This window comes from Microtus ochrogaster, chromosome 7 (assembly GCF_000317375.1).
Source record: "Microtus ochrogaster isolate Prairie Vole_2 chromosome 7, MicOch1.0, whole genome shotgun sequence".
Classification (NCBI taxonomy): domain Eukaryota; kingdom Metazoa; phylum Chordata; class Mammalia; order Rodentia; family Cricetidae; genus Microtus; species Microtus ochrogaster.
In genome coordinates this window covers 14,878,069-14,890,982 of record NC_022014.1, presented here as the reverse complement: position 1 = coordinate 14,890,982, position 12,914 = coordinate 14,878,069, and the positions used below count along the sequence as shown (strand labels likewise).

The 12,914-nt window shown below is 43.1% G+C and overlaps 2 protein-coding genes and 1 pseudogene across 4 annotated transcripts in view; 1 reads left to right on the top strand and 2 right to left on the bottom strand.

Annotated features, from left to right (window-relative positions):
* The window catches only part of Acaca (acetyl-CoA carboxylase alpha), a 282,227-nt gene that overhangs the window by 26,398 nt on the left and 242,915 nt on the right, over nucleotides 1–12,914 (top strand). The gene's annotated exons all lie outside the window — the stretch shown is intronic.
* Nucleotides 1–12,914, bottom strand: part of C7H17orf78 (chromosome 7 C17orf78 homolog) — a 20,802-nt gene that overhangs the window by 2,916 nt on the left and 4,972 nt on the right. Inside the window, exons 4-6 of the mRNA XM_013347202.2 lie at nucleotides 4,277–4,432; nucleotides 2,230–2,354; nucleotides 1,569–1,685 (exon numbers count right to left, since the gene is read on the bottom strand). Coding sequence (XP_013202656.1) covers nucleotides 1,569–1,685; nucleotides 2,230–2,354; nucleotides 4,277–4,432 — 398 coding nt within the window. The remainder of the gene's footprint in view (nucleotides 1–1,568; nucleotides 1,686–2,229; nucleotides 2,355–4,276; nucleotides 4,433–12,914) is intronic.
* On the bottom strand, nucleotides 3,608–4,160 carry LOC101982283 (annotated as a pseudogene).

Here is a 12,914-nt window from a genome sequence, read left to right as displayed (position 1 = left end):
TGGTCTCGAACTCACAGAGATCTGCCTGCCTCTGCCTCCCAAGTGCTGGGCTTAAAGGCATGTGCCACCATAACCCGGCCGTTATACAGTTTTGTTTATAGGTATTCTGCCTACATGTATGTATGTGTGCCATGTGTGTGTCTGATGCCTAAAGAGATCAGAAGAAGGTGTTGGAACCCTTGGAACTGGAGTTACAGTTGTGGGCAACCATGTGGGTGCTAAGAATCAAATCCAGGTCCTTTGGAAGAGCAACAAGTACTCTTAACTACTGAGCATCTCTTTGGCACCTGCACAACTTTTAGATGTGTAGGTGGCTGCTTGCTTGTGGTACACCATATGTGTACTCAAGGAGGCCAGAAGAGGGCATTGTAACCCAAGGAATTGGAGTTAAAATGTAGTTGTGAGCCACCCTGTTTTGGTGCTAAGAACTGGTCTTAACTTCTGAGCCACCTCTCCAGCCCCCTTAGGGAGCTTATTAAAAATTTAAGAATAAGATGAGGGGCTGGAGAGATGGCTCAGAGGTTAAGAGCATTGCCTGCTCTTCCAAAGGTCCTGAGTTCAATTCCTGGCAACTACATGGTGGCCTCACAACTACCTGTAATGAGGTCTGGTGCCCTCTTCTGGCCTGCAGACATACACACAGACAGAATATTGTATACATAACAAATAAATAAATAAATAAATAAATATTAAAAAAAGAATAAGATGAGCATGGGAGTAGAATAAGCTTCTTGGAAAGCTGAGATAGGAGGATGACTTGACGTAAAAAAAAAATAAGATTAGTCTAGGCAACATAGTGAGAACACATCTGAATAACAGTAATGATAATAAAGATCCCTGGTCCCAACTCTAGACATTACACATTTTGAATCAGTATATCTAGGTCCCAGACATATATATTTCTCTCTAATCAACTTCTTTCCCCACCCCCACATGTCTCTGTCTCTCTTAGTATTATTATTTTCTTTATTTTGTTTTTGTTTAGATGGTATCTCCTGTAGCCCAGGGTGGCCTCAGACTTCCTTATATAGCTGAAGCTGAGGCTGGCTTTCAATTGTTAATTCTTCCTCTGCCTGATCATGCTAGTATTATAGATGCATACTGCCAAACTCAGCCAAATAACAATGTGTTTTTGCTTTGTTTGTTTGTTTGTTTGGCTATCCTGGAACTCACTATGTAGACCTGGGTGGCCTGAACTCACAGAGATCTACCTGCCTCTGCCTCCTGAGTGTCGGGATTAAAGGTGTGCGCCACCACATCTGCATCTGTCCAGTTTTGTTTTGGTTTTTGTTTTCTGAGACAGGGTTTCTCTGTGTAGCTCTGGAGCCTGTCTTAGCACTTGCTCTGTAGACCAGGCTGGCCTCTAGCTCACAGAGATCTACCTGCCTCTGCCTCCTGAGTGCTGGGATTAAAGGCAGGTGCCCCACTTCCTGGCCTGGCCAGTTTTTTGACACAGAATAATTCATCACATTTGCTTTATAACTGAAGCATTTGACCACATCTCATCACTTACAGGTTAGCATTGTTTTGTCTAGACACATGGCACAAACTATACAGAGAATACTTCCCTTCTCAGGCTGCGAGTCCCACTGGGACTCAGTTGTCCCAGGCTGCTGGTCTTCCTTTCTTTCCCTTCTCCATAGCCATTGCCATTGGCACAGCCTTCTGGCTCTGAGGCATGGACTCTGAAGAGAGAACGGCTGGTTATCATTTCAGTGGCTGATACACACTGGATTATCTTCCAACCTTCCTGTCAAGTCATTTAAAAGAAACAATGCTCTGTTTTCTTATGCTCTCTCCCTTCCCCCCTTCTTTCTGTCATGTAACCTGGTTGGCCTCAATTTTGCAAGGCTAGCCTGGAATTCCTGGTTTGCTCCATACCTTCCAAGTACTAGGATTCTAGAAAAAATGCTCCTCTCTAAGGAAGACACTAACTAGAACCACACTTCCTAGAGAGCGGGGGAAAGGAGCTCACGTTAAGAGAGCACCTTTGATGTACTAGGTGCCTCTCAAACAGGATCCTGGTTAGCTGCCACAGCCACAAGCAAGGCGACATCAGGAATTCTGTTTCACAGAGAAGGCAGCTGTAGAATGGAGAAGTCAAGCAACTTCCCACAAGCCACTCAGCTGGTGCTTGCTTTCCTTACGCTATGCTGCCTTTCCAACAGAAAGCAGCCTCTATTGGTGGAGCCAGGGACCCAGTTCCTCTGTGGACATCAGCAGACTCACTGGGCATGGGACTTCGAAGATGACAAACACTATAATGATGACTCCCCCAAGCAGCAGAGCAGCAGCAATCAGAGCTTTGATGACAGTACTCCATTTCTGCCTCTTCTTTAAGGACACATCTGTGTCTGAAAGGAAAGAGGGATGGAGAGAAAGAGAACATGAGCAAGGCTCAGCAGGACTGCGAGTCCTCCTCAGACTAATCAGGCACTCCTGACTCAGAGGCAGAGACTGGATTTCCACCTGGGGCTCAGAATCAGGTGCGGCGGCAGCATGGGCCCCTCACTAGCTTCTTTTATGAATGAGCCACCTTCCCTAGAATCTGGGATTCTCCAGAGTCATGCATGCTGATTCTTGTACTGTTCTTGGGAAGAAAAACCTGGGGTGCACAAGGAGCGCTTCACCCATTGTTCCTAGTCAGTCCTCTTGAAGTTCCCAGTCTTAAAAACAAAAATCATATTTCCTCCCATCTCTGTCACTGAAAAAAGAAAAAGCAATACAAATATACAGACATCATCTTCATTTCAGGCCTGGTGGCACGTACCTTTCATCCTGGCACTCAAGAGGCAGAAGCAGGCAGGTCTCTAAGCCCAAGGACAGCCTCATCTATTTAATGAGCTCCAGACTAGTCAGGGCTACATTGAGACCCCGTCTCAAAAAGAAACAAACACAAACAAAAATTACCGCTCCAGTCTTGGTTTCCGGAGGGTACAGGAAGAACAACGGTGAATTGTTACTGCTTGTGAATCATAAGCCAAGTCCAGGCCAGAAGGCTCCCATCTATTATGTTATTACTGATCTCATTATACTTTTCCACTGGGATGAACCTGGGATGTAGCCCAAACTTGAATCTTAGAGAATTTGAGTCTTGGCCAATTTAGGAAGGGCTCTTTTTAAAAACCAGTGAAGATGAAGACATGTTGATTGGTGTCATCTCTGTTAGTAATTGCTTACTATTAAATATACATCTGTCCATGCAAGTGGCTGGTATGAACCAGTTGGATTTAGTCCGTTTCCAAATCTGAGGTCACATTCATGAAATAAGGAATTAACATTTTCAATAAAAGATTATATATAGTCGTGTGTGTATGCGTGTGTGCACATGCGCACACACGTGCGTGGTGTCTGTGTGACTTTATGTGCACTGGTGCATGCATGTATCCTCAGGGACCAGAGCACATCAGATCCTTTGGAACTAGAATTACAGGTGGTTGTGTGAGATACCTGAAGTTGGAGCTTAACATCACGTGAAGATGGCTCTTAACCACCAAGCCATCTCTCCACCCTCAAGGAAAGGATTATTGACTGTGTTGAACTACAAATGTTTCTGGGAACTTCCTTATGGAGAACCTTTTTTTTCTCTTATTAAAACATGGAATAATTTTTTTTTATGGTGAAAAAGTATATATTTAGAATTAGCCGGCTGGGCTGAGTTTAGATGATTCCAATCTTGTTGGCAACATCCAGAGCATCATAATCAGGAGCCAACCGAACATATGCCTTCTTCTCCCCGTTGGGCCTTATGAGGGTGTTGACTTTGGCCACATCGATGTCATAGAGTTTCTTCACAGCCTGTTTGATCTGGTGCTTGTTGGCCTTGACGTCCACAATGAACACAAGTGTGTTGTTGTCTTCTATCTTCTTCATGGCTGACTCGGTGGTCAGGGGGAATTTAATGATGGCATAGTGGTCAAGCTTGTTCCTCCTGGGCGCGCTCTTCCGGGGGTATTTAGGCTGCCTTCGTAGCCGCAGGGTCTTGGGACGCCGTAAGGTGGGCGATGTGCGGATCTTCTTCTTTTTGTGGCTGTGGACGCCTTTCAGCACTGCCTTCTTGGCTTTCAAGGCCTTCGCTTTAGCTTCGGCTTTGGGAGGGGCAGGAGCTTCCTTCTTCGCCTTTGGCGCCATCTTGACGAAAAGGGCTGGAATAATTTTTTGATATAAAGTAGCTTCTCAGCCTCCAAGAAAGTCCTAGGGGACCTAGAGTAATATTGGGGCTAAAATGTCTCTTTTTCTTCCTACTCTTGCTTTACCACCTCTACTTAATCTGTACCTTGTGATAAAGGGCTAGGAAAACCCCCAGTGCTTGTAGTTTTCTGTTCTTTACTTCTAGGAGTTGTGGAGGTGGTAGTATTGGGCACCGTCTCTGATGAAGCAGATCTACTCTTTGATGATCTCACCTTGCAGTGAGAGATCCCTGGTAAGAAAGCTATAAAACAAAAAAGAAGCAAGAGATGGACAACTGTAGCACAACAAGCATCATCCTACTTTGGTTTTCTGTGACAAAACCCTAGGTCTCCTCACTTCATACTGCATTTCTGACTGTGGCCCCATTGACCTGTATGTCCATAGGTTTTAGGTGTAGGCACAGAATGATGCCAAGAATAAATGAGGCCAGAGATACCAAGAAGAGATATGGATTAAATCTCCAGGAATCCTTTGACTATAATCAGAGGGAAGGAGTGAGCCATATCTTGCTTGCCTACCATTCTTGAGGTTATAATAGTAATAATAAAGATAGAGGGTGTGACCTTACTGAGCATTTCCTTCACTAATAGAGGTGGTTCCAAAGTCCAGGGAAGAACTTGAGATGCATTTGCCCACTGCAGGCCTGTGTAGTGGAGCCCCATCAACTACTCTGAGAAGGCAGTGGTGCAAGTAAGAGGAACTAGGAGATGGAAAGGCACCCAGCTTCATGTTCTCCTCAGTTTCATCATTTAATATTTAAAAGCCAGTGTCTATTATGTGCCAGGCACTGCTTCAAATCTTCTATCAGTTGGAGTCATAATAACAGGAAAACAAACAAAAAGGTCTGGGGTCAGGGCAGAGGAAGCAGAGACAACAATGACTTTATATATTTTATGACTGGGTGTAGTGGCACCTGCCTATAGTCCCAGCACTCAGGAGACCAAGGCAGGAAGATAACCTTGAGTTCAAGGCCCACTTAGGCTACATAGTGAGTACCAAGCCAGCCACAGCTGAGTAGCAGGACCCTACCTCAAAAAACAAAACTAAACAAAAACATTATTCTATATTAGAGTAAGTGCTACTTAAAAACTAAAACTAGAGATGAGCATAGTGGCACATGCCTTTGATCCCAGCACTCAGGAGGCCAACGTCAGCCTGGTCTACATAGTGACCAGGACAGCTAGGGCCACAAGGAGAGATTCTCTCTCAAAATCACTAATCAATCAATCAAGAACAAGAAGCCACTTATGGTAGCTCATCCTGTAATCCCAGCACTGGTAAGGCTGAGTTGGAGGATTACCAAGAGTTCAAAGCCATCTTGGGGTAACTAATGAGTTCCTAGCTAGTCGGAGCTACATAGTGTAAGACTATGTCTTACAAGCCAAAATCAGGCATGAGAGAGATGGCTTGGTGGTTAAGAGCACTTGCTGATTTTTTTAGGACCTGGGTTTGGTTCCCAGCATCACATCAGGCTGCTCATAAGTGCTTATAACTTCAGTTCCAGGGAATACAGTGCCCTCTTCTAGCTGCTGTTGGCATCCATGTACCTGTGATACACATACATACATGCAGGCAGACACATATAAATAAAAAAAATAAATCTTTAAAAACCAAAACCAGTTAGCTAGTCAGTGGTGGTGCATGCCTTTAATCCAGCAAAGTTGGGTGGATCTCTGAGTTCGAGGCCAGCCTGCTCTATAGAGCAAGTTCCAGGACAGCCAGGGCTACACAGAGAAACCCTGTCTTAAAGAACAATCAGCCAATCAAACAAACAAACAAACAAATAAAGAGCAAAAAAAAACCTTGCAAGACAAAGTAGTCGGAGGAATAGTCATAGGTAAGAGTTGGACAACCTGCAGTATAGGCCAAGTCTCTTTGAAGTTAGAATTGAGCCAAGACTTGAGGGAAATAACCTAGGTGGAGGGGACAATGGGAATAAAGTCCCCAAGGCAGAGCGTGTCTGAAGGTTACAGTTATAGGGAAGCAGTAGGCAGCCAGTAGCCAGCATGGAGGAGCAAGGGAAGGGATGAGGATTGAGAGGATGCAGAAATCCAGGCTCTGTGTGCCAAGTTCAGGACTTTAGAAATAAGGATCTGTTGCAAGGTTTTGATCAAGAGTGACCTTTTTGTGGGGAGGGTGTTATTACTTTGTTTGTTTGTTTGTTTGTTTGAGACAGGGTCTAACTCTGCAGCCTAGCCTGGCCTCCAACTCACAGTAGTCCTGCTTCAGATTCATAAGTGCTAGGATTACAGGTGCGAGCCACCATGCCCAGCTAAGATTCATTTTAATTGACCATTCACTGGACTGCTGTGTTAGAAAGGGACCGTTATGGGACAAGGGTAGAGGAAGCATCACCTGGTGGTGGCAGCAGACTTTGGAGACAGCAGGTGAGGGGTGACAGGATTCAGCCAGGGATAAAAGTGAGGAGGGCCAGATGAATTCTGGCTGTAGTCTGCACCCAACTCCACCTGCTTATAGAATAGACCTAATCCAATTCAGACAGTGGTGACTCTTCCTCTCTACACCCTCACCCCTTGTACTTAAAAGACAGGGTGTGCCTATGTAGCCCATATTAGCCTAGCATCAAATGCACTATGGCCAGACTGCGCTCAAACATGAAGTGAGACTCTTGCCTTCCCAACTACTGAGATTATAAGTGTGCCACCAAAACTAGTCTTTTACTCCATTTGAAACTGTATTATTTCCTGGGCAGTGGTGCATGCCAAGGTGTCCATGTGGAGGTCAGAGGATAACTTTGTGAAGGTGGTTCTCTATGTTTATTTGGGTGCTAGGGTTCAAACTCAGGTATTCAGGTTTGGATCATTGGGCAGCAAGCACCTTCCCCTTTGGAACCATCTTGTGAGCCTTTATTCCATTTTGCATGGTTTCTTATCATAACTTTTCTTTAGCTTTTCTAAATTGCTCTTTTTTGTTTTAATTTTTTGAGACAGGGTTTCTCTGTACAAGCTGTCCTGGAATGCACCCTGTGAACCAGGCTGGCCTTGACTCACAGAGATACCTCTGCCTTCTGAGCGCTGAGACTATAAGTGTGCACCACCACCACCTGCCTCTAAATTACTGTCACACGTCTTTATATCCTTTAAAATGATCATTTGTTGTTGTTAATCGGCAGAAATGTTGAACAACTTGACAAGTAAAACATCAGAGTGACAGTTTTAACAGTTGTGTAGAGGGAACAATTGGACTCGGGCAGCTTTCAATACCAGTCATCATACAACAAATGACAGGCTAAATAGTGGTCCCTGATCTGAGTTGAACTGGAGACAGTGTTGGCCACCGTGCCCGGCTCTAGTCACTTCTCTTAAGTGGTAACATACATGTTTGAAGATAAGCAGAACTCACTTTGGACAAGTTACATAATTCTGAGTTTTGGTTTCCCTGTTTGCAATATTGTTGTAATAAAACATACTCACTGTATCTATTTCTCAGAGGTGTTGTAAACATCAGAAACAAATAAAAACGAGAAAGCAGTTATGAAAACACTTTGCAAGCTGAGTGAACTGGGATTGAAAGATAAGGGAAAGCCTAGAGACTGTCTCTCTAAGCAGAAGAACTCCGTCTGGTAGCCAGAGGGATAATGGCATAGAGACATATGTCCCGTATTCCCATGAGAATGTGACTTCAGAGTCTACTGGGTAGGCTTCATCTGTCAGTGTACTTTCAGTCCTCTGAATTAATGTCCACGTTGGCAGCCCATCTCTTTCAGGTCCTATCTCTGAGGTATCTGAACATCAAGGTAGAACAGGTTTGAAATATATTTTATTTCCTCCAGGTGGTGGTGGCACACCCCTTTAATCCCAGCACTGGGAAGAAGCAGAGGCGGGCGATTTCTGACTGAGATCAAAGTCATACAGAGTGAGTTCTAGGACAGCCTGGGCTATATAGAGAACAACCCTGTCTCAGAAAAAAAAAAATAACCACTTTATTCCATTGATAATGGGATTGCAAAATTAGTTTTTCTTTGGCTGAAGGTATTTGAACTGAATACCCCAATTTAAGGTGACCATGATGGCACATGCCTCTAGCCCCAGGACCTGGAAGGCAAGAGGCAGGAAGGTCAATGCAAGTTGAGATCGGCCTGATTTATTTAAGTTTCATGCCACTTAGGGTTACAGAATGAGACACTGCCTCAAAAACAATCCACAAGAACATCCCAGCTTGCTGGGCATGGTGGTACTCACCTTTAATCCCAGTGTTCTAGAGCAGAGTCATGAGTTCAAGGCCAGTGAGGCCTATGTACAGAATTCTAGGCAAGCAAGGACTGCATAGTAATACTTCGGTGTTTTTGTTTTTTGTTTTTGTTTTTGTTTTTAGCATAGAAAGACCCCAATTTAAGGAGTTTGTTTTTAAAAATCCAACTTTATGAAATTCTTAAATACAATAATAATCCATAGTTTTAAAAGATTCTTTGTTGGGCTGGAGAGATGGCTCAGTGGCTAAGAGCACTGGCTGCTTTTCCAGAAGACCTGAGTTCAGTTCCGAGCAACCACATAGTGGCTCACAACCATCTGTAATGAGATCTGGTGCCCTCCTCTGGCATGCAGTCATACATGGAGGCAGAATGTTGTATACATAATAAATAAATCAATCTTTTAAAAAAAGATTCTTTGTTTAAAACATAATTTTAAAATAAAGCACATTGAATATATTTAATCCATTTTCATATAAATTTAATATAACTTTTTGTTTGGCTGGATTTTGAGATAGGATCTAGTTATGTAGCCCAAGTTAAACTTGAACTAGCTATGTATTGTTACTATTTTTTCTGAGACTGTGGTTCACTATGTAGCTAGACTGCCTTCAAACTTCCTGTCCTCCTGCCTTTGCTTCCCAAGTGCTGGGATGGCAGACATATACCACCACGTCTGGATAAATACATTATATTTAAATAGAGGTGTCATTTTCTGGTCAATCTCTTGTGAGTTTGAGGGCAGCCTAGTCTACATAAGAAACTCAAGGATAACCAAGGCTATGTAGTGAGACCCTGTCTGAAACAAACAAAAATAATAGAGGTGTCTCTTAGAGATTATTCTGTAATAATACTCACAGGCTGAAGGGCCATTTGGGAGTCTTTACATTTGTTGTTAGGCTTGCACGCTAATGTTTAATCCTCTGTACCTCTGAAAACTAGACCATCTTGTCAGCCCTCCCAGTTGTAACTGTAGAAACTGAGCACTGGGAAAATGCCTAACTTGCCAAAGGCGATTGTTAACATCATAATAAATACTAGTTTGATTTATAACTTCCATAACCCACAGTTTCATATGAAGTAACCAGATCTTAGATGTCAGTTCACACTGGTCCAATTATAAAGATCCTAATCCGTCTACTAAAATGACATTTGAAAAATGCTCACACAGCCCATGGGTGGTGGTGTATGCCTTTAATCGCAGCATTCTGGGAGGCAGAGGCAGGAGGATCTCTGAGTTTGAGGCTAGTCTGGTCTACTGAGTGAGTTCCAGGACAGCCAGGAACAGAGAAACTCTGTCTCAAAAAACTAAAAGAAGAAAGAAAGAAAAAAAGTCACACAAGAAGAAAATATTTGCCAGATGTGGTTGGACAGACCTTGATCCTAGCATTTGAAGGCAGAGAATCTTTGTGAGTTTGAGGCCAGCTTGGTATACAAAGTGAGTTCCAGGCCAGCCAAGGTGAGATTGTTTCAAAAAACAAAGTAGAAAATATTTATCACCTGGATGAAACAGCTGTGTGTGGTGGTGCACACTTGTGATCTCAGCACTCAGGAAGCAGAGGCAGGAGAATCAGTAGTTCAGGCTTATTGTCAAATACGTAGTGAGGGGTACTTGAGAACCAGTCTTGAAAAGATAAAAATAAGACAAAAATCAGATAGGGTATTTTTATCTTTCTCGTGTCCTGTTAAAAACAGATAAGTCTCTATGAAACCTGATGGGTAACTGGAAAGCTTCTAAAAATAAAATCTGAGCAGTAGGAACAGGAACTGTATTGTAACTGATTGCCCCAGTTCCCTGTATGTTGCTGTGAGAAAAGCAACTTGGGCATGCGCTCTACCAACTGAGCTACACCTCAGCCACTGTCTTGTGTTTCCCTTCTCCATTTTATGTTTGGTCCATGTCTTGTTAAGACCAACTGTGCTGTGGAAAGTTCTTGTCCTTACAATTCCACATTCTTACTTGACTTAGAGGAGCTTTCCATTAATGCCACTTGATTATATTTTAGACCCCTCCCTCTGCAGACTGACGTCAGCCTGCGTGCGTGTCTCCTGGGACCATCTAAGTCCAACTGTTTTCCTAGATTTTATTTCTAACCTATTTGAGGTCTCTTGCATCTTTGTGATTTAATGTGGTTTAAATTCAGAACAGGCATCTTCGGACTTTGAAAGAAAGTTCCTCTCAAAAGTCCATTCATAATGTGGCTGTGTGGATTTGTCATGGTGGCTTTGTAAACGCATATGGCCAATGGTGATTAGGATCCAAACTAACCAAATATCCATTAGGTCTCTTTACACGACTCAAATCCTATAGGGTGCTGCCTCAGAGTCGGGATCTCAGAACCTTTGCTTTGAGCCAGCATCCGTGAGAAGGAGGAAGACTCCTTTTCTCACAGCAACATACAGGGAACTGGGGCAATCAGTTTGAGTTCTTGGAAAGAGCTCAAAGCCTGGAGTCACCCCAAGGCAAACATTTTCAATAGGGCAGGTTGATCTTTGGCAACTTTCGTCTCCCTTAATCCCCCCAGTTTTCCTGGTTCAGAATTTCTGACAGCTAATGTCCTTAATTACCTCAGGTCCCACAGTGTATAGCATGGTACCACTCAGAGAACTGCAGACTGGAAGATGACTTAAGGCCAGTACTGCGGTCAGGTCAACAGGGTGTCACACAGTAAGAGGAAAAGGACCAATAAATTGATACTGAGTGATTCTTGGGTTTTAAGAGCCCTCACAGTGGTACAGTGGTAGAGTTTAATTAACTACTTAGTTCTTTTCTTTCTTTCTTTCTTTCTTTCTTTCTTTCTTTCTTTCTTTCTTTCTTTCTTTCTTTCTTTCTTTCTTTCTTTCTTTCTTTCTTGAAACAGGGCTTCATATAGCCTAAGCTGTCTTCAAAATCAGTATGTTGTATATTGGGACTTCATATAGCTCAAACTGTCTTAAAAATCAGTATGTTGTATGTTGGGATTATATGTGTACCCCACTAGTCCTAGCCTTTAGTGGTAGAATTTTTCTTAATTATAATAAAGTGACTGAAACATTCAAGTCAAGTAAGAATGACTAATTTACCATTCTTGGGCTTTCCCCTTATTTTTCAATCTTTACTGTACGTTTTAAAAGTTTCTTTGTGAGTTCGAGACCAGTCTGGTCTACAGATTGAGTTCCGGGACAGCCAGGGATACACACAGAAACCCTGTCTTGAAAAACAAACAAGCCAAGAAGCCAAGTTTATTTCTACATCATTTTGCTTGCGATCCCTCTACTTCCCAGTGTCTCTAAGCACCGAGTGTTATTTTCCAACACTATAGCAGCAGAGCCTAAACGACGGCCTCGTGCGAAGTGAGAGCTGTGCACTAATCTATTGTTCAGGAACTACTCGGCAGAGGAATGTGTGAAAGAAGGAAAAGATGGCAGAAGTTGAAATCAAGAACTGCTGCTGTTGGGGAATAAGCAGCTTCACACAGAGAAGCAATGGAAACTGGAACCGCCTCTGTGAGGCCTAAATGAGCACCAGCTATCAGCTGTCGATGTGGCAGATCTGCTTCTTGGAGTTCTTTTCCTTGATAAATAGTAGATACACAAGAGAACTGTATAATGTCATTGTTTGTATTAGTAAAAAACATGGAAATAACCAAAATTGTCACCAGTGGAGAACTAGGGAAATAGATTGCAACTTAGTAGAATACCATGAAGAAGAATGAGGTAAGGCTGGTGACATAATATGCTAAGAAACAGACATGTGCTTAGCATGTTCAAAGCCTTGGATTCAATATTCTACAACCCAACCACACATAGTCAAATTTATGACTATGGACATAGGATAAACCCGTGCACGTGGAAAACCAGGGTGCAGAGCAGGGTGGATGGTGTGGTACTGCCCATGCTTTCCACATTTGCAAATGATCTGGGCATGGGGTCTCATGCCTGTATTTCTAGCACTTGGGAGGTAGAGGGAGGAGTTTCAGGAGTTCAAGGCTAGCCTGAGGCACACAGCAAGCTGGAGGCCATCCTGGGCAATATGAGACCTTGTCTGAAGGAGGGGATGTATGCACACCTATTCATGCATGGAAGGAAATACAGTAGGTAATAGTGGTTCCTTCTATCCTCGGGGACAGAGAACTGGAGGATGGAGAGACAAGAGTAGGAGGGAGGATTACTTTTCACTATAACTATGTGCTATTTGTAGATTTCACTATGCACTAAAAAAAAAAAAAAAAAAAACCAAAATTCACAAAATATTGGTGTTTTAAAAGACCTTTGTTTAGCTATTTGCAGATGAATGCAAATGTAAATTGCCTATAAATAGCTGTCCTGGGAATCACAATGTAGAGCCAGCTGGTCTCAAACGCACAGATATCCTCCTGCCTCTGCCTCCTGAGTGTTCCACACCTGGCCCACAACTATTGTTAAAAGAAGACACACCCAGGTTCTGGCTATTACAAACAATGCTGCTATGAACATAGTTGAGCATATACTTTTGTTGTATGATAGGGCCTCTCTTTGGTATATTCCCAAGAGT